Source organism: Gouania willdenowi, chromosome 6 (assembly GCF_900634775.1).
Source record: "Gouania willdenowi chromosome 6, fGouWil2.1, whole genome shotgun sequence".
NCBI classification, from domain to species: Eukaryota; Metazoa; Chordata; class Actinopteri; order Blenniiformes; family Gobiesocidae; genus Gouania; species Gouania willdenowi.
This window is the reverse complement of record NC_041049.1, coordinates 59,635,040-59,661,906: the sequence shown is the minus strand read 5'-3', so window position 1 is coordinate 59,661,906 and position 26,867 is coordinate 59,635,040. Positions and strand designations below refer to the sequence as shown.

Sequence of the window (26,867 nt, the reverse complement as noted above, 5' to 3'; positions counted from 1 at the left end):
TCAATGAGGCAAAAATCTGGACAACATCCAAATTTGTTTCGGCCCATTTCTTGTCAGGTAAGTGAATTATTGATAGCAACTCATTTTCTAGTGTGATGATAATACTATAATTCATATTAAGCTACTGCATGTGGCATTATTGACTTAATATAATCACATTTAATAGCCTGCTACAGTAGCATCACCGTTCTTAAACCGTAAAGCTAAAATGTGCTGTATTTCTCATTGTATTCCAGGTAGAAGGTTTGAACTTTATCATAAGGATGACCCAGACTGTGTTAGGGTTAAAACCAGGTCATTGACCATATCAGGATACGCAATAGACGGAAGACTCTCTGAGTCGTCATTGATCCAAGACGAGGGAAACAACGATCTGCACCACTAATGAACCCTAACTTTTCCAAATATCGTGCTCTGTCCTGTGGTCCAAGTCCTTCCCTGTATGCCTTTGCATCTCTAACATATTTTGAGGAGCTTATCTGTGGTTTCTTTCTGACATTTATCCATCGCAGTGTTTACCTCTGAGTGCCTCCAATATGGCCGCGCATCCGGGTTACTAATCAGAACGTGACGTAAGTGAAAACCCTTTATAGAGCTAGATTAGTCTTTATTATCACATTTTTAAAAAGCAGCTTTAATTCTAATGAAGTAATATTCAAATAAAACATACAAATTTGACCCCCCCGCCAAAAAAAAAAAATTCATTTGAACGCAGTTTTTTTTGAAAATGGTCTTTTTTGATTTAAGAGAGTTATATATTTATTTATATTATTTATTGATTGAAGTAAGCAATTTTGTACGTGGGCCATATTTGGTATGTATGGGATGACATTAGTGTCTTTATTATCCAAGCCCATAAAATAATGCTTCAATAGAATAAGATTTTTAACAAATATTTGAAACCCAAATAGTTGCATTTGAACACTTTTTTTTTTTTTTTTTTTTTTAAAAGGTGTTTTTTATGTATTATTATTTTTTGGTTTTTGTTTTTTTTCTGTAGGTGTAAAACAATGGTAAAAGCATAGCATTAAAGCCATTTTAATAGATACGCCCTGTAGACAGTGCATTTATTTCAATCATAGTTATATGATCCCTATGACCTCTTTTAATGCAGATAAAGACTAAGGATAGGCCTCAAAGATCATGAATTGAAACAAAGGATGAAATTGCTGCTCAGAAGATTGCTTGAGACTCAATCACAAAGATTTGCTTTGTTGACAAATGGTCATGTGACTTGAACTTTGGAAAAGTTTTGCTCATTGAATTGTTGGATTGGGAATCCCAAAAATGAAAAGACAATGAAAACAAAGCAGACATTTTGTTTTTCATGGTCTCGCCACAACTTATATGAAAGGTCTCATGTTATCACTCTACATTTACAATAAGAGGATAAAAACCAATGTTTGAAGTTACATTTATGATTTTTAAGAAGGGTGTTTACTATGATTTCTTAAGTTTTTTTAATAGACAAGGAGGACAGAGATTCACTTGACACCATTTTTGTTCTGGTTTGTTTCTGTGAAAACACGATAAATGTGTTGGGAAGTTATTTTGACAGTGTTTGGGTTCAAACTGGCATCTGCAGTGGATGAGAACAACGTTTGCATGAAATACAGGTGAAGTGTTGATAAATCACACAGTTGTTGCAGGTCCAGGATGGTAACTTACTTTCTTCCTTTCGTTCACCCTGGTGGGCTCAGGGCGCCGCCCTTTCTGCTCTCCTCTGGATGTGGGCCGTTCTCGTCTCGGTTTTCACTCCTGATTGTGAAGGAGGAGTTTGTCTGTTTGGACTCTTTAAACCTCTGCTTCACACACACACTGTCTGATTTGAGCAGAAAAGCTTCAATAAGACGTAACATGGCTGTGGCTGGCTGCACAAAATGCATTAAATATATGTTATTCTTCTTAAATTTTATATTCTGGGTGAGTTGGAATTTCATTTACTTAAAAAAATTAGTGTCACATTGTTTCTGTTGTTTTAGAATTTCTGCCTGTTTTTAATATTTGCTCCATTGTTGCTTCATTAATTGATTTAGCAGTTGCATGTTTCTTCTTCTAAGCACATGGAATTATAAATGATAGACCTTTGGGGTGTTTTCTGCCCTGTCTGTGAGATATTTAGGGTGAAGCATTCAGAGAATAGACTTAAGCTGGTTTTTGCACGTATGCTTCAGCATGACCTATACACAAAATGTATTGAAAGAAGTTTTTGAAGTCATCTTGTTTCTACTCACAGGGTTTCATCAGACTTTCACAGAAAAACCTCAACTTCTTTCATGTTTTAGGGTAAATCCTGGTTAAAAATCCTGTTGTTAGTTCAGTTTTAGGTGAGCCTAGAGTTGCCATATCCTGAACATGTCACACTTGATGGACGGTTTCCTTCGTGTCATTGTATAAACCCTAAGCACTCTCTTCCTCATTTCTCTTTTTTCTCATGTTGAAGATTTAGTTTCCTGTTCTGTTGGGAACAATAGCACAACCAGGGCATAAAAAGTGCAAATATCTTGGAATAAACCTTAGCATTGGCATGAAACAGAAAGATTATTCTGAGTTTGTTTTTTTTTATCAACCCTTATAAGAAGTGTTTAACAAAGTGTTAGTTATTTCAGAAAGGTAACATTGAAGGTTTTGTTGTTAGTTTCAGGAAAATCTGTGAAGAGATAGTGTGGGCCGCAGGTCACAGAGGTGTCAGGATGTGAATGGGAAGGAATGCATGGTCACATGCTCACATCAGGAAAAAAAAATATTAGAAAGATTAAAGACTTGAATAAACAAAACCATCATCAGGATAATTAAATAATGTGTTTAAATGACTAACCAACACTAACCAAATTTTCTTTTCCTTTTGAAAACAGCTGGCTGGAGGCGTTATCCTGGGAGTGGCTCTGTGGCTCCGCCATGACAGTCAAACCAGCAACCTCCTCATACTGCAGTTTGAAGGCCATCAGGCTCCCAACACCTTCTATATCAGTGAGTTCAGAAAAGACCATTTATCTCCTTCAAATTAACATTCAAACCTGGTGTAAGTCTAACCTTTACTTTGTGTTGTAAATATATCATAGCCCCAGTCATGATGACTGCTTGGATGGAACTATTTTAAGGAAGTTACTGTTTATATTGTACAGAGAGATTAAAGATTAATGACTTGTTTTTGGGATAGAACAAATTCAATTAGACAGTTGTCCAGAGGGTCACACTGATCTGCTCTACATATTCATGTGCTTATTGTTCCTGCCCAGTGACATCAGTTATAATGTATTCATTCACCTTTAGGTTTATTTATAGGGAAGGTCAGAGGTGAGGTAGAGGTAAACCTCTCATTGGGTCGCTCCACAAATAGAAGGTGACCGTGAGATCAGGAAACAGGATCTACGTAAATCCGCTGCAATATCACCTGACCACAGGCTTTTTTTTTTTTCTAAGAAAGGTCAGAAGCTTCAGACAGATGTTTGGACACATGTGGGATGCAAGAAAGCAGCATGTGCAATAACTACAAGGCAGTCTTCTCCTTTTGTCACCCCCACTTTAAAGCCACTTCTTTAGGATCATAATTACACTAATGAAGTGTAAACTAAACTAAACCTCAGGTTCAGGTGCTGCGTCCCACTACAGGAACTGTTGTTTCTCTACATACGGTTCCGTACATGATAGTACCTCCCCCTGGTCTGTTGGACTCATCCGAGCCCATTCATTTACATTTAGACTCCTGTACTTACTGCACAGTAAATATACACTGTGAGGGCAAACCTCTACTTTTTATAGAGGAAAGGCCCACGCGTGATTTTAGAGTCGGAGTAGCAGAGGGGCCAGGAGAGGCCAGGAGGGCCCAGGAGGGGCCCACCCAGACCAGATCAAGGCAACGTTTCCTTTTTTTGCTCTTCATTGAACATACGCCCTTGCATAATTTCAATGAACTCGTACATCTGCACATTTTCCCTCAAATTATAGTCTGGACGAGATGTTTTTAGGCAGCTTGTACACCAAAGTGGTATTTATGTAAGGCAGAAAAGGGCGCACGCCCCCGCTTCAACACTGCATCTGGTGTCAGCGCTGCGGTCTGAGGGTTGGGTCAGAGCTTAAACTCATCCAATGCAGAGCCAGGTCAGCACTTTACATTACATTAGTTTAGCTCAGAGTAATCTGGGTAAAAAGGAGTCCTGTATATAGAGAAAGTGAACATAAAGAGGGAAGCATGGAGAGTTTTTAGTCTCTCAGCTGCTGAAGCTCAAATAAATGAAACAATCTCCCCCCATCATAAAACCACAGACCTAATGAAGTCTCATGCCTTGAATATTTGCTATTTTATAAAGCAACTTTTGCAATCCATGCTTCAGCAGTGTGTGCCTGAATGCAACAAACTGTACTATGTGTGTTAGACCTGCACAGGACCAGTGGTTCTATGATGTGAAGGTCTATGTGATCCTGACACAGGAGATCATCTTATTTATCTATCAGGAGAGTTTCATGACCAATAACATGACCAATCCTGGTTAGTTTTAGGTTGTTACTCCATCAGACCTGATTCATTTACTTTCACCTCACATGCAAGAGCAAGATCGTAAATGTTTCCCTTTTCATGCACCTCTGACCATAAACCATTACAGACCTTTTCCAGCTCTAGCTAAACATTTACAGACAGACACAAACAACTACATTATGAAAAAATAGAGAATGTTAAGAGAGCTAAAACATGGGATTTAACCTAAAATATAGCTTTATATCAGCAACACATGGCTTCTTTTCAAACAAATGTCTGAAGTAAAAGTGTCTCTGAGCTGGTGTTTGTTGTGCTTTCCTCAGAGAACAAGAATTAAATGAACCTCCCGGGGCCTTGAAACCGTCCGTCTCTCTTGAGGTCTCAATGGCCTTCAAACCTCAAAGGGTGTTGTCATAGTAATGGTAGGCAGTGGAAATAATGTGTGCTTTGCTGCAGAGCCCTGGTAGACGTCTCTCTGTGTACACCAAAGTGAAAAAAGAAGAGCGTAGACAGAAGGATAGTAGATGTCTGTGAGTGATGGATGAGGGAGAGATGTGTTGGACACCTACACACAGTCAAAGTCTGTTAGAGTCACAGATGTTTGCACTTTTCTGTCACGCCACATTAGAGGAGCTTGACTTTAAGCACAAAAACCTTCAGCAGAGGCTTTGATGAACCCAGTGTTTAAGGTTCTGGACTGAGGTTGGTTTGGACTAAAGCAGTTGAATCTGTAGAATTAATAAAATGGAAACATCTGAGACATGGTACCTTGCATGGCGTGGCTTTTAAAGTTCCAATTTACATATAATAAATGTATTGTTTTATTCAAATAAAACCAGTTTTACAGTTACAATTTGTGTCGCAGCACAAAAATATGAGGATATCAAAATGGATTAATTTATGTGATAGTTTCATGTTTTCTGGTGGACTCATGCGACCTGTAAAGAACTGAAATCGTTCAAGTTTGGTTTTACAACCCTAGAGATCTGTTTTTTTTATAGGAAATATTGTATAATTCAGCACAGGATACTAATAAAAAAAAAGACTTAAATGTGCAAATGCATTATACTTTTATATTTATTTACTTTTTTAATTTAATCTCCTGATTCAGGAACACTCATCCTCCTCAGAGCAGAAATACAAATAAAGCAGCACTTATAGTATATACCAGTGCTTCTCAAATGGGGGTACGCAACGGCACTACAGGGGGTACTTGAGAGAGAGAAAGAGTGGAAAATGAACAAATGTCAATCTAAATAATAAAAATATAGAAATCAATCTATTCAGGAGCCACTAAATCAGAGTTTAAATGGGGTAGATTTTTTAAGTGTTAAAATCATTATTATTATTATTGTTATTATTATTATTATTATTATTATTATTATTATTATTATTATTATTATTATTATTGTTATAAATGAAAACAACATAAAATCTTAAACCACTGTTTTTCTATATTCACTTATGAAATATAAATCTAATTCAACTAAAATGCAGTTTAAAAAATTATCTGAGCGCAAACATGATCAAAAGAAGAAGAAAAAATGTGTATCACTCATTCATTCCATCATTATGCTCTATAGTTGTTTTTAAATCGTTTTCTAAGCAAAGTGTTGTAGTCGGGCAAAGGTGGTAGTTAGATTCAGAAATGAGAAAAATGGGGTACTTGAGCCAAAAAAGTGTGAGAACCGCTGATGTATACTGTATAAAAACAATATTCCAATATAATGCAGTAGATATCTTATAAGCAGAAAACTCTGACAAATGGTTTTCTGTAAATTCAGTGAGGACTAAAATATAAAACTAGTCCAAATCTGTATCTGAGGTGTTCCATGTGTGCATCAAGCTGTGATCTTAATACTAAATATGCATCATGATATCACTGTACATTACTTAAATAGCCAATCTATTCATTTTGTCCTCTATAAACTATATCATTTGTAGATAATGTAATGCACTGTGCTGCATGCTACTGTTAGTAGTAAGAATAAATGGCACTTACAGTCACTCTCATTCAGAAATCCTTGCAGCCATGTCACGACCCACCAGTTGAGAACCATCGGCTGTAGTGCATGTTTGACGTGCACTCATCATCCTTCAGTGGAGATTAAAATCACTGGACAACACCCTTTGTAATACCTACTGTATGTGATTCAATAAGATCATGACCAAATAAATCTGTATTCCCGAAGAAAATATGAAGCTTTAAACTAAAACGTTTACATTAAAGAGAAACAAATGTATCATTCATCTTCTAGTGCTGGTATACAGAGTGAGGGATGCATTTTTCATGAAGCCAATGCTCATGTCTCAGTTGTAACCAGAGCTTTATTGCATCACTTTGGCTTTTTCCCACTTTGAGTCCTGTGGCGCTGTTCTGTCAGCTGTTAAAAGAAAGAAAACTAAAAATCTGACCCTTTCAATTTAAAGAAATCCTGATTTGTGCACACATTTTAGAGCTGTGTAAAATACAGGCCAATGTGAATTAGAGAGAAACATTACAGGCTAAGTCCATAATTAGAAATGTGTAAATATGTGTGTCACCAACCACGCTCACACCAAAACATTGGTACTAATATGGGGATTCCAGGTAATGAAGAACATTTCCCAGTCGGACAATTTTTGGTGAAAAAACAGCGTTTTTGAGGATTTTGAAAAAAAACTTTGCCATGGACTGATTTTAAAGAAGTAAAGGAGGTATATACTGTATATGTATATATATATATATATATATTATTTTATTTTATCTTTTTCAATTGTCAGGCCGAGGGTTTTTCCAGGGCACGTTATGTTTTTTATCCTGAAGTTGATCACAGAAGAAAATGTGTTTGTCCGTGGATAGAACAAGAGAAACCCAAGAGAGAATGACGATAATCAATCAGTTCTAAAGATTTCAAAAACACATAACAAAAATATTCTGTGGTATAATTTGCAAAACAATATCCATAGACCTTAACCATGACCGTACACTGATCCAAAGCTTAGCCACATGTGGACAAAAATAAAAGAGAAGCCACAGAAACTGCAACAGGGATCATTTTCCATCTTTTGTTGCTAGAATTTTATAAAAGATTTGAAGTTGAAATATTCTGGAATATGAATCTATTGTAGTTCTATAAATTGTTCTGAAGTAATCTTTCCACAAAATTGGATTATTACATTTATCCTAAAACAGACTGTGTGGAAAAAGTGTATATTATACAAGTATATATTATTTGATTTATCTTGACACCATTTTAGGCGTCTTATTGGTGGGAGACAAACCATGAACTTATTCTTCCTACTATTTTACAATTCTATTATCCAAGTTTTAGGAATGGCAGAAATCAGCAGGATGAATCATAACTGATCACAAGAAATACTATTTTTTTTTCTAAAGTTTTCAAAAGAAACAAAATCTCCAGACAAATCTTAAGTCATTAACATTTTTTTTTGAACACATTCCTCCTACAACAATAGGACAAAACACTTTTTGAATATGATTATTCTGCTGGGTAAAATGTGTATTTTTAAAGCTAAAACTTTATCAAATATAAGTATAAAACACTTTGAGAAAAGAGTTTATCATCAGTACATCATACATCATAACAACAGAATAATTGAAAGCATGCAAAGAAATGGAATGTCTGCTTTCTTAAAGGTGTGCTTAAAGGTTTTTTTTTTTTTTTTTTTACATTATAACTGTTTTGCTCATTGTTTTGTATTTTGTTTAAAGAAAAAGAAAAAAAAAAAATGTTCTAAACATTTTTCATTTATTGTCAGATTTAAACATTTCTATCAATAAAACAGAAAACACATGAATCATTGTTTTATTGTGTTTTTAAATAATACTGTTTTTAAATAGATATATTTCTCAATACGCTAACTTGTTTTTTTCTCATGTGAGTGTTAAATGTAAATGTTTTCAGTTTACGTCCCAACCCCTCTCAGGGTCAAAGGTCAGGTTGTGTTATGGGGGGTTTCCTTCTCTGCCTCAGGCTCAGGTATTTGTTTGTCTGTTAATAATGTCACATCCCTGTGGTCATGTCATCATCCTACAGAGGAAACAGGAAACATCCTGGAAATCTAGTGGACATGATAATCACAGTTCACACTGTGCTGCCCCCTGGCGGCGGTGAGCTACAGCTACAGCTACAGAAACAGGAAATTGAACCTTTTCTGAACTCTGCTGATTTACAAAATTATTGTTTTACAGAGTTTGGGTCAATTTCATTTTTCAGCTACAATTACGTTTCAATTATCCATGTTCAATTACAATTCAATTACGATTACAGTGACCAGCCTTTTTTCCCCAATTACAATTCAATTACAATTCTCAGAAAGTCAGTTACAATTATGATCTCAATTACTAAAATTCAATTCCAATTAATCACAATTACTGAGCCTGAAATAAATGACCTAATAAAGTTCACCTTCCTCTTGTGTTAGCTTTCTGTTAGCGTCTCTAATGCTAACTGGTCATAAAACAGCTGTAAAATACACTAAAAACAATTATCTATCATGTCATTTATTTCTTATCTATTGTTTACCTTGTTAGGCTTCATAATCAATGAAAATATAGGTTTTATTTTTTTTGGTGTGGGCATCTGATCCTTTTTTTGTGTCAGTATACGCCTAGATTTTTTTTTTTTTTATTTTAATTTAAAATGTGGTAAAGCTTGATATGAAACATATTTTAATGATTGTTAACTACATATGTGTAGAACTGTACATAGACCTGTAACATGGTTCCCCAGTTTAGCGTTATATTAGAATTGACAATTTCTATCAAATTTTCATGGCAATTATCTAAACTCAATTACAATTTCATTACGATTGCAACAGTAACAGAATATTAAAATTACATTTGTAATTATGCCGTAATTGTAATTAATTATCAATTTTGCAATTACAATTATAATTGACCCTAACCCTGCATGCTCTCCAGTGTTAACTTGCAGTGTGTGTGTGTGTGTGTGTGTGTGTGTGTGTGTGTGTGCGCAGGTGTGTACATACTGATAGCTGTGGGAGCTGTGATGATGCTGGTTGGATTCCTCGGATGTTACGGTGCTATTCAAGAATCCCAGTGCCTTCTGGGAACGGTTAGTATTTTGGATTTTTAGTTTTCTGTAATTTCGACTTCATCCTGGGGCCGAATTTGATGCTCTAAATGGCCAGATTTGGCCCACGGGCCTTGAGTTTGACACATGTGTTTTAGATGTTCAACACACCTGATTGTGAGGTTTGGCTATAGTTTAAAAGTGTGAAAACATGAGCCATGCAGGACAGCAGCCCTCATGGACTAGAGTTTTGCATAGATAAGACTTACTTTAATATCGAACATGATAGATGGATAAATTAATAAACACCTTTATTTTCATCTCCAGTTCTTCTTCTTTCTGGTGATTCTCTTCGCCTGTGAAGTGGCTGCAGCCATCTGGGGTTTCATGAATAGGGACACTGTACGTAACACACACACACACACACACGCACACACACACATACTTCCTGTATGTTTGATGTTTTTTGGCATTGATGTTCTTCGTGTGTGTGTGTGTGTGTGTGTGTGTGTGTGTGTGTGTGTGTGTGTGTGTGTGTGTGTGTGTGTGTGTGTGTGTGTGTGTGTGTGTGTGTGTGTCCATCAGATCTCCAAAGAGCTGATCAATTTCTACGACTCAGCGTACATCAAGGCAGTGGATGTTTCAGGTTCTCCGAGTAAAGACTCAGCCATCAAGGTTCTGCACGTGTTCCACACCACGGTACGTCACAGTGGAACATCCCAAACGTTCCACAGTCCCCGTACCCCTTCAGACATTTAACCTGAAGCCACGTACCCCCCCTACCACTGCACACTTACTGTAATAATGAAATGCAGGGTTTTTCAACCTTAGGGTCGTGACCCCTTGTGGGGTCGCCTGGAATTCAAATGAGGTCCCCTGAGATGAGATAATTTGAAATAATAAAATACTGAATAAAAATGTATTTGAATTTATCTATTTTTGATTATTATTGTTATATTATTTTTATATTGATCTTATGTAATATTCACATTTTCTGAGACACTGAATTTTGGGTTTTCCTTGTCTATAAGCCATAATAAAGAAATGAAGGCATGAAATATTTCACTCTGTGTCATGAGCCGATATCATATATGGGTTTGACTTTCTGAAAAGAGTGACCAGCAATAACATGAAACTTTTTCATGATATTCTAATTTTTTTAGACGTACATGTGGGTACAGAGACAGGTTGGAGGTTTGCTGGCTTGTATTAGCTTAGCTGCTCCTCCGCAGAGAAGTGCAAACTTAGTTAACAATTGTATGTGGAGCCGACCTCCATCATATTTCTACTATTATAACAGTCAACTCTCATGTTACTGAATTAATGGCAAAAAAACCAATAAATCAAAGAAAAAGTGCAGGTTTTTTGTGTCAAAAAGTGTTTTGGCGATAGAAGTAAAGAATCTAACTTCAATTATTAGTTTTTGTTTATATTCCAAATGAGTTGCAAAGGTCATACCCAGAGTAAGTATATACATATATAAAACAATAAAACACTTGTTTTTCCGATTGCATTTTATTTTGTTTTTTCATTTATCGTCTATTTCATCATCATATTGTGAACTCAGTGTCACGTCTCGACCCTAATTAATACATTTCTGTTACCAATAATAATCTGTGTGAGAAATATTCAACTTTTGATGGACTTGGACTATATATATATATATATTACAAGAGGAAGGAAACGTTTATACGATAACTACATTAATACTAAAAAATAATTTACTGATGAATATTTTAGCACATTTTAAAAACTGGATTTGAGTTGTTCTCATTTATTGATATTTTAATAATACTGTACATGTATGTAATGCAAGAATACTAGAAATTGTGTGATATTGATGAATCAGAAAAAAAAAAATGTTTATTCTTCCCCATATGTTTGTGGTCTTTAGGATGAAAATAGAGACTGTATTTAGCTACATTTATTGTAGAAAACATTGGTGTGGGTAGATCTGAGCTACAGATCATGATTTCAAGGTTTTGTTGTAACTATAAACCGTAGATATGAACTCACTTGTTGTTTCCTCCTCAGCTCGACTGCTGTGGGAAAGGAGACGACACTCCACTCTTCATACAAGTCACTGCCACTTTGTGTCCTGGAAAGACTGCAGAAGGTTTTCCTTTAGCTAAAGTAAACACTTTTACCTCTTTTTTTCTGACTTAACATACTGTAAATTCTGTTAGTGTCACCTATGGATGCCCATATTTGTACGCTATTTGAGTATTTATCAACCAATTTATATCTAATAAGACACCTTTCCTGGTCATTTTCAAGCCTATTTTTCACATCTCCAAAAGCCAAAATGCTAAAATGGCCAAAATGTCAGGAAAGCAATAATTAAAAGATAAAACTCTTTGTTAAGTTTGCTCAATAGGAAGAGTTTTGAGGGATCCTTCGTGCTAACCGACATGACGACTTATTTACTGTATAATGTGGAAAGTTGCACCTCCTCTAAGCTCCACCCCCTCCTCTCCCTCCTGTCAGTGCTCCGTCCAAAGCCACGCCCCCACAACCTTCAACATGCAAAATTACAAATTCCCCCTGAAGAAAAACAGTTACCAGTCAAACAGACATACATCACTTCGGATTTCTCAGTCGTTGTCAATATTTCCAAGTATGAGGTTCATATGGTGACACGGTAGGTGGGGGTGAGGGGTAGAGGGGGGCGTGGCCAGGATGAGACATGGAGGTATGTGATTGGTTCTTTCCATTCAGACCGAATGACAGGGATTGGTCAGAGTTTTGATTCGTTTTGTTCATTTTTTCTGAAGAATAAATAAAGTACTGACTATGAAGGACCATTTCATTTTAGGGTTATAGGAGATATCTTTAAAAGAGGTCTCAGAGGCAGTTCAACAGTTATAGTTATCATTATATTATATTGTATTGTATTGTATTGTATTGTATTGTATTGTATTATATTATAATATATTATATTATATTATATCTTATCACATTATATTACATTACATTACATTACATTACATTACATTACATTACATTATATTATATTATATTATATTATATTATATTATATTATATTATATTATATTATATTATATTACATTACATTACATTACATTACATTACATTACATTACATTATATTATATTATATTATATTATATTATATTATATTATATTATATTACATTACATTACATTACATTACATTACATTATATTATATTATATTATATTATATTATTAACTGTCTCCCCATTCCTCCCCATCACTCAGAGCTGTCACAGTAAACTGATCAGCCTCTTCTCGGAGAAGCTCTATCTGATTGGTCTAGCTGCTCTGGTAGTTGCCGTCATCATGGTGAGTGATGTTCTAATGGTTCACCAAAGCTTTTGTAAATCTGCTCCTGTTATAGAGAAGGTTGTATACAGTAGCTCTAATGCTCCCTCTGTTTCCTGCAGATCTTTGAGATGATCTTCACCATGGTTCTCTGCTGTGGGATCCGTAACAGCCCAGGAGTATAACAGGACGTCTTCATCCTTAAACTACAGATTTGAAATGTTTCATTCTTTTTTTAGAGCATGACCACATATGCCACAACATTATGTCTACATGTCTATATTGTACCTCGACCAATCAAAGTATACCCCTAGTGCAGACATATAGGCAACTAGGCCCTAAGGCCACATACGGCCCTCGGTCTGTCATGACAGAAAAATACACAAAACAAGAGCAAGAATACAATAAAAAATACAAAGAATTACAACATTGCAGGAAAATACAGTAAAAGACAAGATAAAAACACAGAAAATACTCTAAAAACACACAAAACTACTAAAAAAAAGAACAAAATGACAAAAGTGATACACAAAATTACTCAGAAAAATACACAAAATTACAGAAATTTACAACAAAAGTTCACAAAAAGAGAAGAAAAATACAAAACATTACACCGCAAACCCACAGTACTAACAAACAAGCAATACAACAAGAGAAATGCACAAAAATTACTCCAAAAAAATGCAAAATGGCAGCACAAATACACAATATGACTCCAAAATGATCTCTTTTACAGGAAAAATACACATACATAATACAGAAATGCACAAAATGCCTCACAATGAACAAGAGATCAACAGACATACACAGAATGACAGAAAAACACACAAAATTACAATAAAAAACCTTTTTTTCTTTTCTGTATTAATGCTCAGATTGGTCATTATTCCAAATGCTGACATGAATGTTGATCATGTGACCCTCTGATCAAACATACACATTTTTATGGCCCTGCTGGGATAAAAGTTGCTTACCTCTGCCCTATTGCGTTAGGCACCACATACTTAACTTATTGTTGTATTCCAAAAGCAAAGTGTGTTCAAAGTCACCGTGTTTAATTTCCTCTGCTTCTGACACGTACCGATAAAAATTAAATCCCTTCCTCTGCTTCAGGTCATAATGTTATGGCAGATTGTTGTATTTTAGTTTAGTCTTTGATAGATTTTATATTATAAATGTTAATCTACTTGATCTTTTTTAATTTGACAAGGGTGGAATTTTTTAATTTATCAGTCAACGTTATACGAACCTTTTGTACGTCAGGTGTGAGGTTAAATTTCTTTTAAGTGGGTGTGTAAAAAAAAATGTACTATTCATGTCGGACGCAGGTCATCAAGATCTCGTGCCTTTTCCTGATTGGTTGACCCTGGTGTAACGACTACAGGGTTTCATTGGCCAGAGAGAATGTGTTGTGTGATGAAACCAGTTGTTCTCAGACTCTGGGCTAATAAACGCTGCCACATTTCTTGTCTCTATTTTGTGTTTCCTTAAAAAAAGACTATTACCAGTTTTCTTAATGGAACAAACCTGCTTTCAGAAGTTTGAAATCCAAAGATCGTTCTGAGCTAAGTTTAGATGTTCTCAAAGAACGTCTTAGAGTTTCCTTTGTTTTTCTCCAGCAGTCTGAAAACTACATGTCAGACTACTGAGGGTTAGCTAGTTACTTGACTTTAGCAATTTAGAAAATTAGTTCACAAACCACTTTTGGTTCCAATCAAAGACATTTCTGGCTACATGCCAGCCCAGTCTCACAAAGCTCGTGACAATGACACAAAATTTCGATTTCCATATATTTCACGTGGTGTGGTCACAAAAAAGGTGTTTTCATGCTTTGTGACACATTTTCTTTTTGTGCTGTGATTCACAAAATATACATTAGAGCTGGTTAGCTCAGGAAGTACCAATGGACCCCTCTGGTTCAATACCTAATATATATATATATATATATATATATATATATTTTTTTTTTTTTTTTTTTTTTCTTGAGCTTTTATTTTACACGTGTATATAAGCCAACAGACATCAGGTGCCTTTGTCTTCGGGGGACTGCCAGTCGTCTTGGGGGGTGAGCCCTCTGCGTTCTTGAAAACCTGATCAATAAGTAACTGAGTTTGTTTTGAATATCTGCATTATTGATTCACAACACGACCATCTGATATAAATTTACTATAAAAAAGTAAATTACTACTACTTACTCTAAATTGGGCGATATGGACTAATAAAATTATCCCAATAATTTCTGGTATTTATCACAATAACGATAAACATCACGATAAATTAAAAAAAAAAAAAAAAAAAAAAAAAAAAAAACTATAAATAAATAAAACAATTCTCAACTTAAAGTGTAAACATGTTCCTTACAAATAAATTTGAATACATCAACACTAGACACATTAAAAAAGGCTACAAAAGCTGCTGACTCAAGGAGTTCATGAGCTGATATTTTATGGAATATATTTGTGCATGTGGATCACAATATTAGTGTTATTGTATGTAATTCATTTATTTCCTCACTTAAAATGAAATTATATTCTAAAAAAAAAAAAAGCAGAAATAACTCCATTAGTGTTTTTACTGTTGCTGAATCATGTTTCATTATTTTTGCTAACATTTATTTCACACGTGTGACATGTTTAGCTTTTAGTGTTTAGTATTAAATCTGACCATAAACAAATCGATGGCTCTCTGTGGCTTTATGACAGTAAGACACGTTCTTTTTACTTGGTCTGTTCCTTATATGGAGTAGTTAGCACTAGCTCTTAGCCCAGTCTGTGTGTCGGTGTGTTAGCTTAGCATAGTTAGCTTTAGTTGAGTTTCCAGTTCACAATCGTTGCTATGGGTTCATCTTGTGAGGAACTTTGGGTGGATCTGACAGAGGAACTTGAATCGGTTCCCTTTGTTGGATGGTTATCTGGTCTTAACCAAATAGCGGTACACGATGTATCGCAGCTCAGCAGCTTCAGGTAGCCGTGACGAGCACCTGTTATTTGATTGCAAACCTATTTTGTTCGACAACATGATAAATACAAGTTTAATAAAACATGTATACATAAATGTACTCTTATGGTTTTACTTTTATTTTCTTAATTAATTTAATTTGTATATATATATATATATATTTTTTTTTTTCTTTTTTTTTTTTTAAACAGATTTTTATTTTACTCTTCAGATAGTGTAGTAATTGGGCAAAGGGCAAAAATTGGGCAAAATTGGGCAAATTTTTTTAAGTTGAATCAACTTGGAGGTTAGTGTATTCAGCTTAATGTTGAATACATATGTAAAGCAATTGATATTACTAATGTTTTTAAGTTTAATCATCTTGGAAGTTGTGTTGACATTCTACCAGAAGCTGAGAGAAGTCGGTACAAGGAGAAACTGGGTCCGATCGGCGGGAATGACCCTACAATGTTTCTGTTGACAAATGGAATGAAGATGTCTCTTATTTCCCGGGAGTAACTTATCCCGACATAAGTGATCTACCTCGTCTTTACATCTAGCTCATACACAATGGACCACATGAAAAGTTTCAAGGGACTGGAAGCTTACAACCAGTTTGTTTGTGGCTGGATTTGTGAAGTAACTGCTTTAATTCATCTCATTTTTATTCATTATTTAAGAATCAGAGCTATTTTAACCCTAAATTTGTGTGAAAAATAGATCTAAATTAATGCAAATAAAAAAATTCATTTCCCAAGCTTTCAGTCAAAGGACCTTCAACATGGCTACAATGAACAGGCTTATTTAATAAAGGCAATCAATCACACCTTTGCTACACCACTCATGTGATAACAGATCCTGTACTGGTACAGGCTTGTTGTTTTCAGGTCAGCCCTGCACAGGGCAGCTCGCCAGTGCCTCGGTTTTTTCCCCTTGTGTGGTTATCGCAGCTGGTATCCTGAAGAAAAAACTTGTGTACTCCAGTCCCAGCCGTGTTAGAACACCCAAACACAGCGCAAAAGTTTACCTCTCTGCTTTGCTATATACAGTCTATGGTTTCCTTGTGAGTTGTTCTTCCAACATGGCGGGGGGCCGTACATCACGTGACCTGTCATGTGGCATGGGTCTATTGCTCACTAACGCACTGTTTCACTAGAGTCGGTATTGACCTCAGCCCGTTCAATACCCCATCTGGAAAACTGCGGATTCTCTGTGGTGCCGCGCATGGAAGCTAAGCTCTGACGACTCGGTTCAAAGCTAAACAATGATTTTTGTTTAAAAAAAAAGACAGCTGAATATTAGGTAATACTTTAATTTACTTACTCACTCATGTAGTTTGGAGCTTTACGTTTTGTTTGGCGCAGTTTTGTTACTTTTCTGATTGGCGCTACAATGGCTATGGAGTTTGGTTATCAGCGTCTCAAACATTTCACCGGAGCTCTCTGAATAGATCATTTGAAACTGTCAGCCATTGGTGAGTCTTTTGACGACACACTTCCCATTGTTTAAACCATATAACTGTCCGTGTAATTGCTCACTAACACGCTGCGTCTCACACATTTCAACAACCTGTGACGGAGTATGTGCGAGAGAACCCACGGAGGAGGTGGAGAGAGTCCGAGTCTCTCTCTCACACACACACACACACACACACACACACACACACACACACACACACGGTATTTATAATAAAAATATGCTAAATGAGTAAAATAAAACAAAAACCTAAACAATATTTATACAAAAAGTACACAAAACGACAACAGAAATGCACAAAAATATACAAAAAGGCTCCAAAAACACACAAATTACAGAAAAACACACCAAACAACAACAAAAATATCAAAATGACTCAAAATATTTAAAACTAAATATTTATACAAAAAATACACAAAATGACAACAGAAATGCACAAAACTACACAAAACAAGATACAAAAATATACAAAATGACTCCAGAATTACACTACAATGGCAACAAAAAAACAATAATTATACAAAAAATGCACAAAAAGACAACAGAAAGATACAAAAATACACATGACTTCAAAAAACATACACTACAGAAAAATACACCAAGAAAAAAAATGTAAAAATGAGTGAAAAAAACATATTTATCATGCGCACGTCCCATAGAATTAAACCAGGGAAATCACACATGCTATTAAACTTTGCACCTGCAAATACAGCCCTTTATAACACTACAGAGTACAGAGTATGTACACCTCTTTGTACATCCAACTTTCAAACACATACTCATTTGGCCATAATTGACAACTCTACTTAAGCCCCCCACTATATGAATACATACTTCTGACTGTACTAGTACATATTAATGATGAATACATCAAATACAAAAACTGAAAACAAGAATGACCCTGAAAGCTTTGTAATCGACTACTATTATATACTTGTCATGTAAGACTTTGAAATTCTCATTTAAAATACAAATGTGAAATGTAAAAAATGTTTCCAAAAAAAAGAAAAAAGAGACTTTTAGACATGACTGCAATATGTAAAAGTAACCACGGGATGGCAGTGTAATATGAAACCCTCAGCATTATGTTGGGTTTCATGCTCACTGCTGCTGAACATAGACTTTCCTTCACAAACTCATCTGACTTGTATTTCTGGTGCTGACTGGAACCACACCCACAACACATTTGTTTTAGCAACACTTTGAATTTCTCATCAGAAAACAACATTTATTGTGCGCACACCACAAGCTCAAACATGTTTACTTACTGACAGTTTAAAAGTTAAGCTTTCAATAACTAATAGGACTATGATTCATAGTTTTTGTGGTGAGTACTTTTATCTTAGGCCTTGTTCGCGTTTTGATCTTTGTCCTCTGGCTTCACTTTAGGGGAAATCATGCAACAGAATGCAGCATGCTCGTATATTTAGGCTCAAGGAAGCAACCTTTCCTGTTTCAGCTCGACAGACAATGCCTTAGAATAGACGGTCCAGGACCGTCCAGGTGTCATCAGCCAACATCAGTTCCTGATCAACAGGACTGTAGCTTCCCGATGGAAGTGAATGTGCAGCCAGGTTAAAAATATACTCGACATAACACCACAGGCTGTTATGGAAACTAACCAATGCTTTAAAAAGGTTTGATTCAGGCTTGTATGCAGCAGCCATTAAATAATGACCAGTCTAATCATGTCTGGGTCTTTCTTTGGCTACTGTTAGCTCTACCTGAGAAACTCTCTGGGAGATTCCAGTCAACATGAAATGAAGGCGGAAAAACGAGTCCTTGGAGAAAATGCATGCACATTCTGCGAGAATATGCAAATTCCAGTATGTGTGTGTGTGTGTTAGCCCTGTGAAAGCCCATTATATTCGTAGCATTCTCTTGTTTTAGCCCTATGTTTTGCACAAATGTAAGGCAGTAATTTACAATCAAAGTAAACAAGGTTTTCATAATCTTACTGGTTTATTTCACAACTGGTTAAAAGGTTGAAACTACCATATTCAATTCTATAATCATGATAAGATGCTCAATTATAGTTGCTCCACAGATGCATGGACCCATCGCAAATTCAACAAATCCAACATGCTAAGCATCTCAGAATTATGAGCTAGTTTTTCTAGTTAAATGTGTAGAAGGTTTGTATTGCTTAGATAGGATAAAGTTTGATTGATTTGTAATGCTATGGCTAATCAGTGTACTGTCCTCTTTTAATAATGTCAGAAGTAATCACATCTGAATTGTTTTAAGCTGATGCCTAAAACCCCCAGCACCTAAAACTCCTTTATTGACCAATTATTCTACTAAAATTTTTCAACCTTTTTACACAACAATCACTTAACTTCTGTATAATTGGTTCACACAATATCAAAACTATGAAAGCAGATGATATGCTACATCAAATATTTAATCATTGCCATTGTACTTACAACTGTTTTCCTGTTACATCTGTAAATCCCAAAACAGGGAACTTTTCAGACAGAATCAACCCTTTTATTGCTACAACACAGATACTAATATTACTAATACCAAGTAGATTCTGCAAAGCATTGCTTTACCTTTCATGTATATCAGATTTACATAAAATTTACACATGAATGAATTGAACAGTGCCCAAAACTTAATCAGAAGTCGTGAGGACAAAGGAAGAAAAATGCATCTAAAACACTTGTAGTAGAAGCCTTGGATCAGGACTCAAAACAAGATGAAGAAGACTTGGAAGAGCAAGAAGCCTCTGGGAAGACACAGAAGAGGGGTCGGAAAAAGATCCTGAAGATCACTTGGAAGAAGAGTCAAGGGAGACTCACAATATCAACAAGGAAAACAAGACCCCAAAAGGTTCTGAAGAAGACTTGAAAGTAGATTTGAAGGAGACCCTAAAGAAAATCCTTAAGAAGACTTGAAAGAATAAACCTTAAGAAGACCCTTAAGAGACTTGAGGGAAGACTATGAGATGAAGACTCGAAAGAAGATTCAAAAGAAGACTCAGAAAACAAGAAGATTTCGAAAAAAGAAAAAGAAGAAAACTAAGAGCAAAACTCAGAAGATTTTAGAACATTAAGAAGAACAAGAGTGTACTTTTTGGTCTAAATGTAAAACGCTATGTTTGGCATAAAAGTAACACTGCACATCACCCTGAAAACACCATCCCCACTGTCAAACATGGTGGTGGTAGCATCATGCTCTGGGGTGCTTTTCTTCAGCAGGGACAGGGAAGATGGTTTGAGTTGATGGGAAGATGGATGGGGCCAATTACAGGGCAATCTTGGACAAAATCTGTTGGAGTCTGCAAAAGACTTGAAACTGGGGTGGAGGTTCACCTTCCAGCAAGACAATAACCCTAAACATAAAGCCAGGGCAACAATGGAATGGTTGAAAACAAAAAATATCCATGTGTTAGAATGGCCAAGTCAAAGTCCAGACCTAAATTCAATCAAGAATCTGTGGAAAGATCTGAAAACTGTGGTTCACAAGCGCTCTTCATCTAATCTAACTGAGATTGAGCTGTTTTGCAAAGAAGACTGGGAAAGAATGCCAGTCTCAAGATGTGCAGGACTGGTAGAGACGTACCCAAGAAGACTTGCAGCTGTTACTGCAGCAAAAGGCGGTTCCACAAAGTATTAACTTAGGGGGGGTAGATACTTTTGCACACCCCACTTTTCAGTTTTTTATTATTTATCAAAATCATGTATACATTTCACTTCACGACTGTGTCACTTAGCGTGTGTCTTTCACATAAAATTTCAACTGAATATATTTATGTTTGTGGTCCATAGCGTGGCTAATGTCATAAAGTGAAAGGGGTGCGGACACTTATGCAACCCACTGTATCAACAGAGTGAACAAGCTTGTTGACATTTATATACCTCTGACCTATGACCCCCCCAGGTCGCACATGCACAGTTCCTGAGTGTGAAAAGGCTTATTAGTTATTAACTATTTTAACATTCTGAGTGGCTCAAGTAGATGAGTTGATCAATTTTTAATGGTTTTTGTTCTATAGCTTCACTTCAGAGATAAACAGATGATGTTTCAGAACAATGAGTCACTATCCAATACTGTCCCATCAGCTACTTTCTCAGACGCACACTCACCACACGCACACACACACACACACACATGCACATATCTAGAATGCCTTCAGGGTGATTCCTGTCACTCAGCACTTTTGGTCTATGCTGGGAAGAAAGTGGAACACCTGTGAACACTGAATGAATCATTAACTAAACATTCTAACCTGTTGAATACATGTTGCTGGTACCGCGTCACACACTGAATGATGGAGTTCTATCCAATGCTAACACCTTTAGCTTTGGTCTCTCAGTCAAACACCCAAACACACCCTGTGGTGTCATCCTCTCTCCTGACTCATCTCTTTGTTTTATGCATGTCCTGTATTCACCCGAGAAAGGGAATCATCATCATCATCATCATGTTCAGGGCGGTGACTTTAAAGTTTAATGAACTAATTTCTCATCAGATGTCATCAGATCACAGCAGTTGAACGACTTCAGAGGACGATCCTCCGTCAGCACAGTGACAATGGTAGGTGAAACACATTAGAACTTCTTCATATTAAATAGTCCTGCTGAATGTTTCTCATGTTGAGTCAAGCTTAGACTTTCAACAAGATTCACATAGAAATTCTGCATCAGTGGAGTGTGTAAGGAAAGATGGAGGGAGAATTATCAGCTGCTAAAGTGAGGAAGGCAGTTGAGTATGTGTAGAGTCATTTCATCTGTTTAGGGTAGAGGTAGGCCACTTTTATCACAGCCGGGCCGCAAAAATTTCTTTGTTTGATCAGAGGGTCACATGATCAACATTCATGTCGGCGTTTAGAATAATGAGCGATCTGAGCATTAATACAGGAAGGAACAAAGAGTTTGTACACTCATTTTGTGTATTTTTGTTGCTGTCTTGCTAGCTGTGAAGCATTTTGTGCATTTCTTTTGTCCTTTTGTGTATTTTTCCTGTAAAATATATATTTTTTGGAGTCCTTGTGTATTTGTGCTGTCATTTTGCATTTTCTGGAGTCATCTTTGTGCATTTCTATTGTTGTTTTGCTCAATTGTAGTACTGTGGATTTGCAGATTTGTTTTTCTTTTCTTTTTGTGTAGTTTTGTTGTCATTTTCTGTCATTTTGTATTATTTTTTTGTTTTGTTTTGTTTGTTTTTGGAGTATTTTCTGTGTTTTTTCTTGTCTTTTACTGTATTTTCCTACAATATTGTAATTCTTTGTATTTTAACGTATTTTTGCTTTTTTTTGTGCGTATTTTTCTGTCATTTACTTTGGGGGCCGCATAAAATTAGATCAAGACCGCATGTGGCCTCCGGCCCGCCAGTTGCCTATGTCTGGTTTAGGGATATGAAACCGTCAGCTGTCCTTTGGGAAAACGACTTTATTCGAACTGCATCCCACGCCCGTGTCTACACTTGTATTAGATACAGTGACTCATAGTTGCTTAGTTGAAATACAACAAACCAGAGAAAGCTTAGGTGTGGTAGCAGACTAATAACAGAGCGAGGCTCAGCCACACCTTGAAACAGTCCTGTCTTCACCTAAGTACGTAACTCTGTTACTCTGTCCAATTTGTTAAGACATGCCTAAAAGTTCTGCCTAAAGAACGTGAAAGAAGCACAAATACCAAACACATTGGCTTATGATTTACAAACACATAACTAAGTAGCTTTATCAACAGGTGTGTCCGTAAATAGTTTGAAAAATGCACACAAATTGACCCAAATGGTAAAAAGGAATTTAAAATATACTTTCTACACAGCCCCAAATAATGAAAAGTACATTCCTTCAGATCCATAAAATCACATTTTAGAAAAACAGTATAGAATCTTTAATTCAATTCAATTTAACTTTATTTATATGGTGCTAATAACTAAACTGTAAACCCAAATGTAATTTTTTTTTTTTTTTTGTTGAGCAAATGGAACTATATTTGTTTATAAGTGAGCAAAACTTAAAAAACACAGCTTAAGTACAGTGTACTTAAGTAATTGCATACTAAGATTGATAAAGTCATGTGATTTTTGTTGTTTCAAATAGGGATTATTTAAAAATAAACTTAATTCATATAGCACTTTAATTAAACTGTTATCACAGAATACAAGTAGTCAGGGATCCGACCTTTTAAGTTCTGGAAAATTTTGACTTTTAAGTTAATCAACTATCGATTGCCTCAATTTTCTTAGTTCTGGTAACTTATTAGGTTTTACAGTGAACAGTGTCCATTAAATGCTTTTCGAAACTTCTCGAGGTGGTTGTATTGTGTGTGTGTGTGTGTGTGTGTGTGTGGATATTTTTGCCTTTTTATTTTTTTAGGGATCTTCCTTATTTATTTGAGTACATTCAGTGAAATGTTGATGCAATTATATCTATAAAATATTAGCTAAATGTTGATGCAATGATGTGTTAAAGTTAAAGCCTCTTGTGCAGCAGCTAGTTTGAAATATTCCACGTGCAGGTTTATACACACATTGTTAAAATCTTAAAAAGGTTTTTTTTTGTTATAATAATGCAAATGATGTTTGGTTTTTGAAAACAAACCAAACAGAAAAAAACAGTGAGATAAACAAATGTGACTACCATAAATGGAGTATTACACAACTGAACTATTAGGATGTTAATGTTTAAACCACTAATAAATCAGGTATAAAAATAAACGCTTTGATATTTGGGGGATATTATATCAGTTTATGTAAACTTGACTCTAATTCAATTATGTCTTTCTTTTATTTTGGAGACAACAATGGACAACATGAACATATATACTTAAATAGCTGCTACTGATCTGTGTATACTTAGATTTCAGAGTTGAGCTTTGAGCCAGAATACAATATCTGCCTGTGCATGTGTGTAAACACAGAGCGTTTGTGTTTAAACAAGTTGACTTTGCTGCTCTTCAAGAACAGGTTTTGCAAAGAGGGAACATGATTTGTTTTGTTTTTTGTGTGTGTGTGTTTTTTTTTAAATGTATTTGCAAAAACAGCCCTTCCCCCTCCAATTAAAAAAAAATGTAACCAAACAATGAACACAAGAATATTTAATTTCTACCCACCTTCCTGCTAATTTGGGGTTTCTAATGCTAGAACATCTGTAAGTAGGACACACCTCATGGTTGTAGTTTTCATGCTGGGGTTGAGAAGCAAAATTCAAAAGTAAACAGTGGATATTGTCCCACCCCATTCCTCTAAAGTCCTTCTAAAGGTGGCTCACATGCTGACTAACTGTTGTTATCCATGTTAACCTGATCCTCATTACTGGGGGAAGGATTACTGCTGCCACCGAAGTTTCAACTTTTTTTTTATGATTTTGAGATTTCACGTCCATCTTTCATTACAATTTACAGTGATAATAATGATCGTTAAAAAATATGGTTTTAAAGCAAATTGTTTACAATTTCTATATAAAAAGAGCCTATAGAATAGAAAAGAATATAGAAAATAATCTACTTTATTGTCACATATGTACAGGTGCACACACAAAATGTGTTTGCATCTAAGGTGATAAAATTGCAAGATTAGATTAGATATTTCCTGATACAATAAACTAATATGTGTATAATAACCTCTACTGCAGGACATAACGGACAAAAACTCAACCCTTTTTTTAGAAAAATGAACAAATTCCAAAACCTCATGTATTAACTCAATATTAAAAACATACATTTCATCACATTTAGGGATATGGTTAGGCAGTTGATCATAGGTACTGAAAAGAAAAAAAATCCTAATGAAATTCTTCATAAAATGTCATTGAATATTAAGCATTAAATCAATGAAACAATTAATTACATTAATATGAATTACTGACATTTGATAAATAAATGGATTGATGAATAAATAAATAACGTTTTTTTTTTTTGTTTTTTTTTTTTACATTTAAAAACAAAAATGTATAGGATTTGTTTTATTGAATTTCTGTTCTTTGAGAATTTGTAGCGAGTTTGTCCTTTTGGATGTTGTCATAGATTCTTCTACTGATGACAGTTAATACTACAGGCCATACTTTGGTACGCTTGTTTTGAATAAAAATAAATAATAAATTCACTGGAAAATTAAATACTTAAACTTTGTTAACACATAGAACATATACTGAACTAATTTTTAATGTTATATGAACAACAGAAGCTTCAAAGATTGCTTGACTGAAATTATTTTTAAAAAAAGAGAAGTAGTTTGGTGTCAGTTTTGTACTGAACTGTAATTTATCTAATAAAATCTGGGAAATATTTCTAAATGTAAATGAACCCGAGCTAGTGTCTGAAATACTGCCCTCTTACTCTTACTTAAATTTTTAAACTTTAGTGTAGAAAATCATTTGTTAAAAATTAGTTTCCTATTCTTTGGGAGCAACTATGGAAGCTATTGCATTCACTTGAAAATAAATAAATAAATAAATAATGCGGTTTTTCTTAATAAAACTTTTTTTGGTTTGTTTTTCAGAGTAATTGTTTCCCAGTTTTTCGAAATAATTTTTTCCTGTACATTTTTTTGTATTCAAATTAAACAAGCCGGCCATTATCCTCTAAGCAAATAAATAAATAAATAAATAAATAAATAAATAAATAAATAAATAAATAAATCTGTTGTTTCAAATGCCCTTCAAGCTCAGAAAAAAAAAATGTCAGAAAAACAGGGGGAAAATAGCCCAAAAAACGAATTAAATTATTACATCATTCATTACAAAACTTTTATTTTTTTCAAGTGAATGCAACAAACAGACAAATAATGAAAATCAACTGTCAGACATGCTGTTAGCTGACAGGCTAAGCTAAGCTCACCTGTAAGTCAGGTGTGCCCGCCCCAGCTGTGAGGCTCCGCCCCCTGCTGCTCTCAGCCCTTTGATCCTCCTGATCACTAGTACCACTACTCTGTGAGCTCCACCAGCCGCTCGGTCGGTCCGGGTTCAGCTCCACCATGAGCACCGCCACCTCTGACAGCGCCTTTTTCTCCGCCATACAGCCCAACACCTCCGTCACCACCTACGCCCTACCGTCCGACGGACAGATCGGCCATGTGAGGTCCGGGACGGACGAGGTCTCCAAGGCTCGACGCGTCCAGCAGCAGATTCAGCTGCGGCTGGCTGAGAAGAGTACACTTCCGCGTCAGAATGGATCTAACTCACAGTACGCCATGTCAGGTAAACTACCTTTATATACCTGGTAAACTACCTTTATATACACTAGTTTATATACCAGGTAAACTACCTTTATACACACCAGTTTATATACCTGGTAAACTACCTTTATATACACCAGTTTATATACCTGGTAAACTACCTTTATACACACCAGTTTATATACCTGGTAAACTACCTTTATATAGCAGGTAAACTACCTTTATATACACTAGTTTATATACCAGGTAAACTACCTTTATACACACCAGTTTATATACCTGGTAAACTACCTTTATATACACCAGTTTATATACCAGGTAAACTACCTTTATACACACCAGTTTATATACCTGGTAAACTACCTTTATATACACCAGTTTATATACCAGGTAAACTACCTTTATACACACCAGTTTATATACCTGGTAAACTACCTTTATATACACCAGTTTATATACCTGGTAAACTACCTTTATACACACCAGTTCATATACCTGGTAAACTA

At 35.4% G+C, this 26,867-nt stretch overlaps 2 protein-coding genes across 4 annotated transcripts in view; both read left to right on the top strand.

The window, feature by feature from the left end:
* The first annotated feature begins 1,794 nt into the window (after positions 1-1,794).
* LOC114465443 (CD81 antigen-like) lies at positions 1,795-13,309 on the top strand. Its single transcript, XM_028450461.1, has 8 exons — positions 1,795-1,923; positions 2,856-2,970; positions 9,461-9,558; positions 9,844-9,918; positions 10,102-10,215; positions 11,551-11,649; positions 12,757-12,840; positions 12,942-13,309. Exons 1-8 carry the CDS (start codon positions 1,858-1,860, stop codon positions 13,002-13,004), a joined length of 714 nt encoding a protein of 237 aa, XP_028306262.1. The 5' UTR covers positions 1,795-1,857; the 3' UTR covers positions 13,005-13,309.
* Positions 13,310-21,583: 8,274 nt separating this feature from the next.
* pkp3a (plakophilin 3a) overlaps positions 21,584-26,867 on the top strand; it is a 38,763-nt gene continuing 33,479 nt past the window's right edge. For 2 of the 3 annotated variants that reach the window (XM_028448519.1, XM_028448518.1), the window contains exon 1: positions 26,100-26,383. In XM_028448519.1, the coding sequence (XP_028304320.1) occupies positions 26,161-26,383 (223 nt within the window). In that variant the 5' untranslated portion in view covers positions 26,100-26,160. Of the gene's footprint in view, positions 21,775-26,099; positions 26,384-26,867 lie in introns of those variants that run through there. The other variant, XM_028448520.1, reaches the window with a different exon arrangement.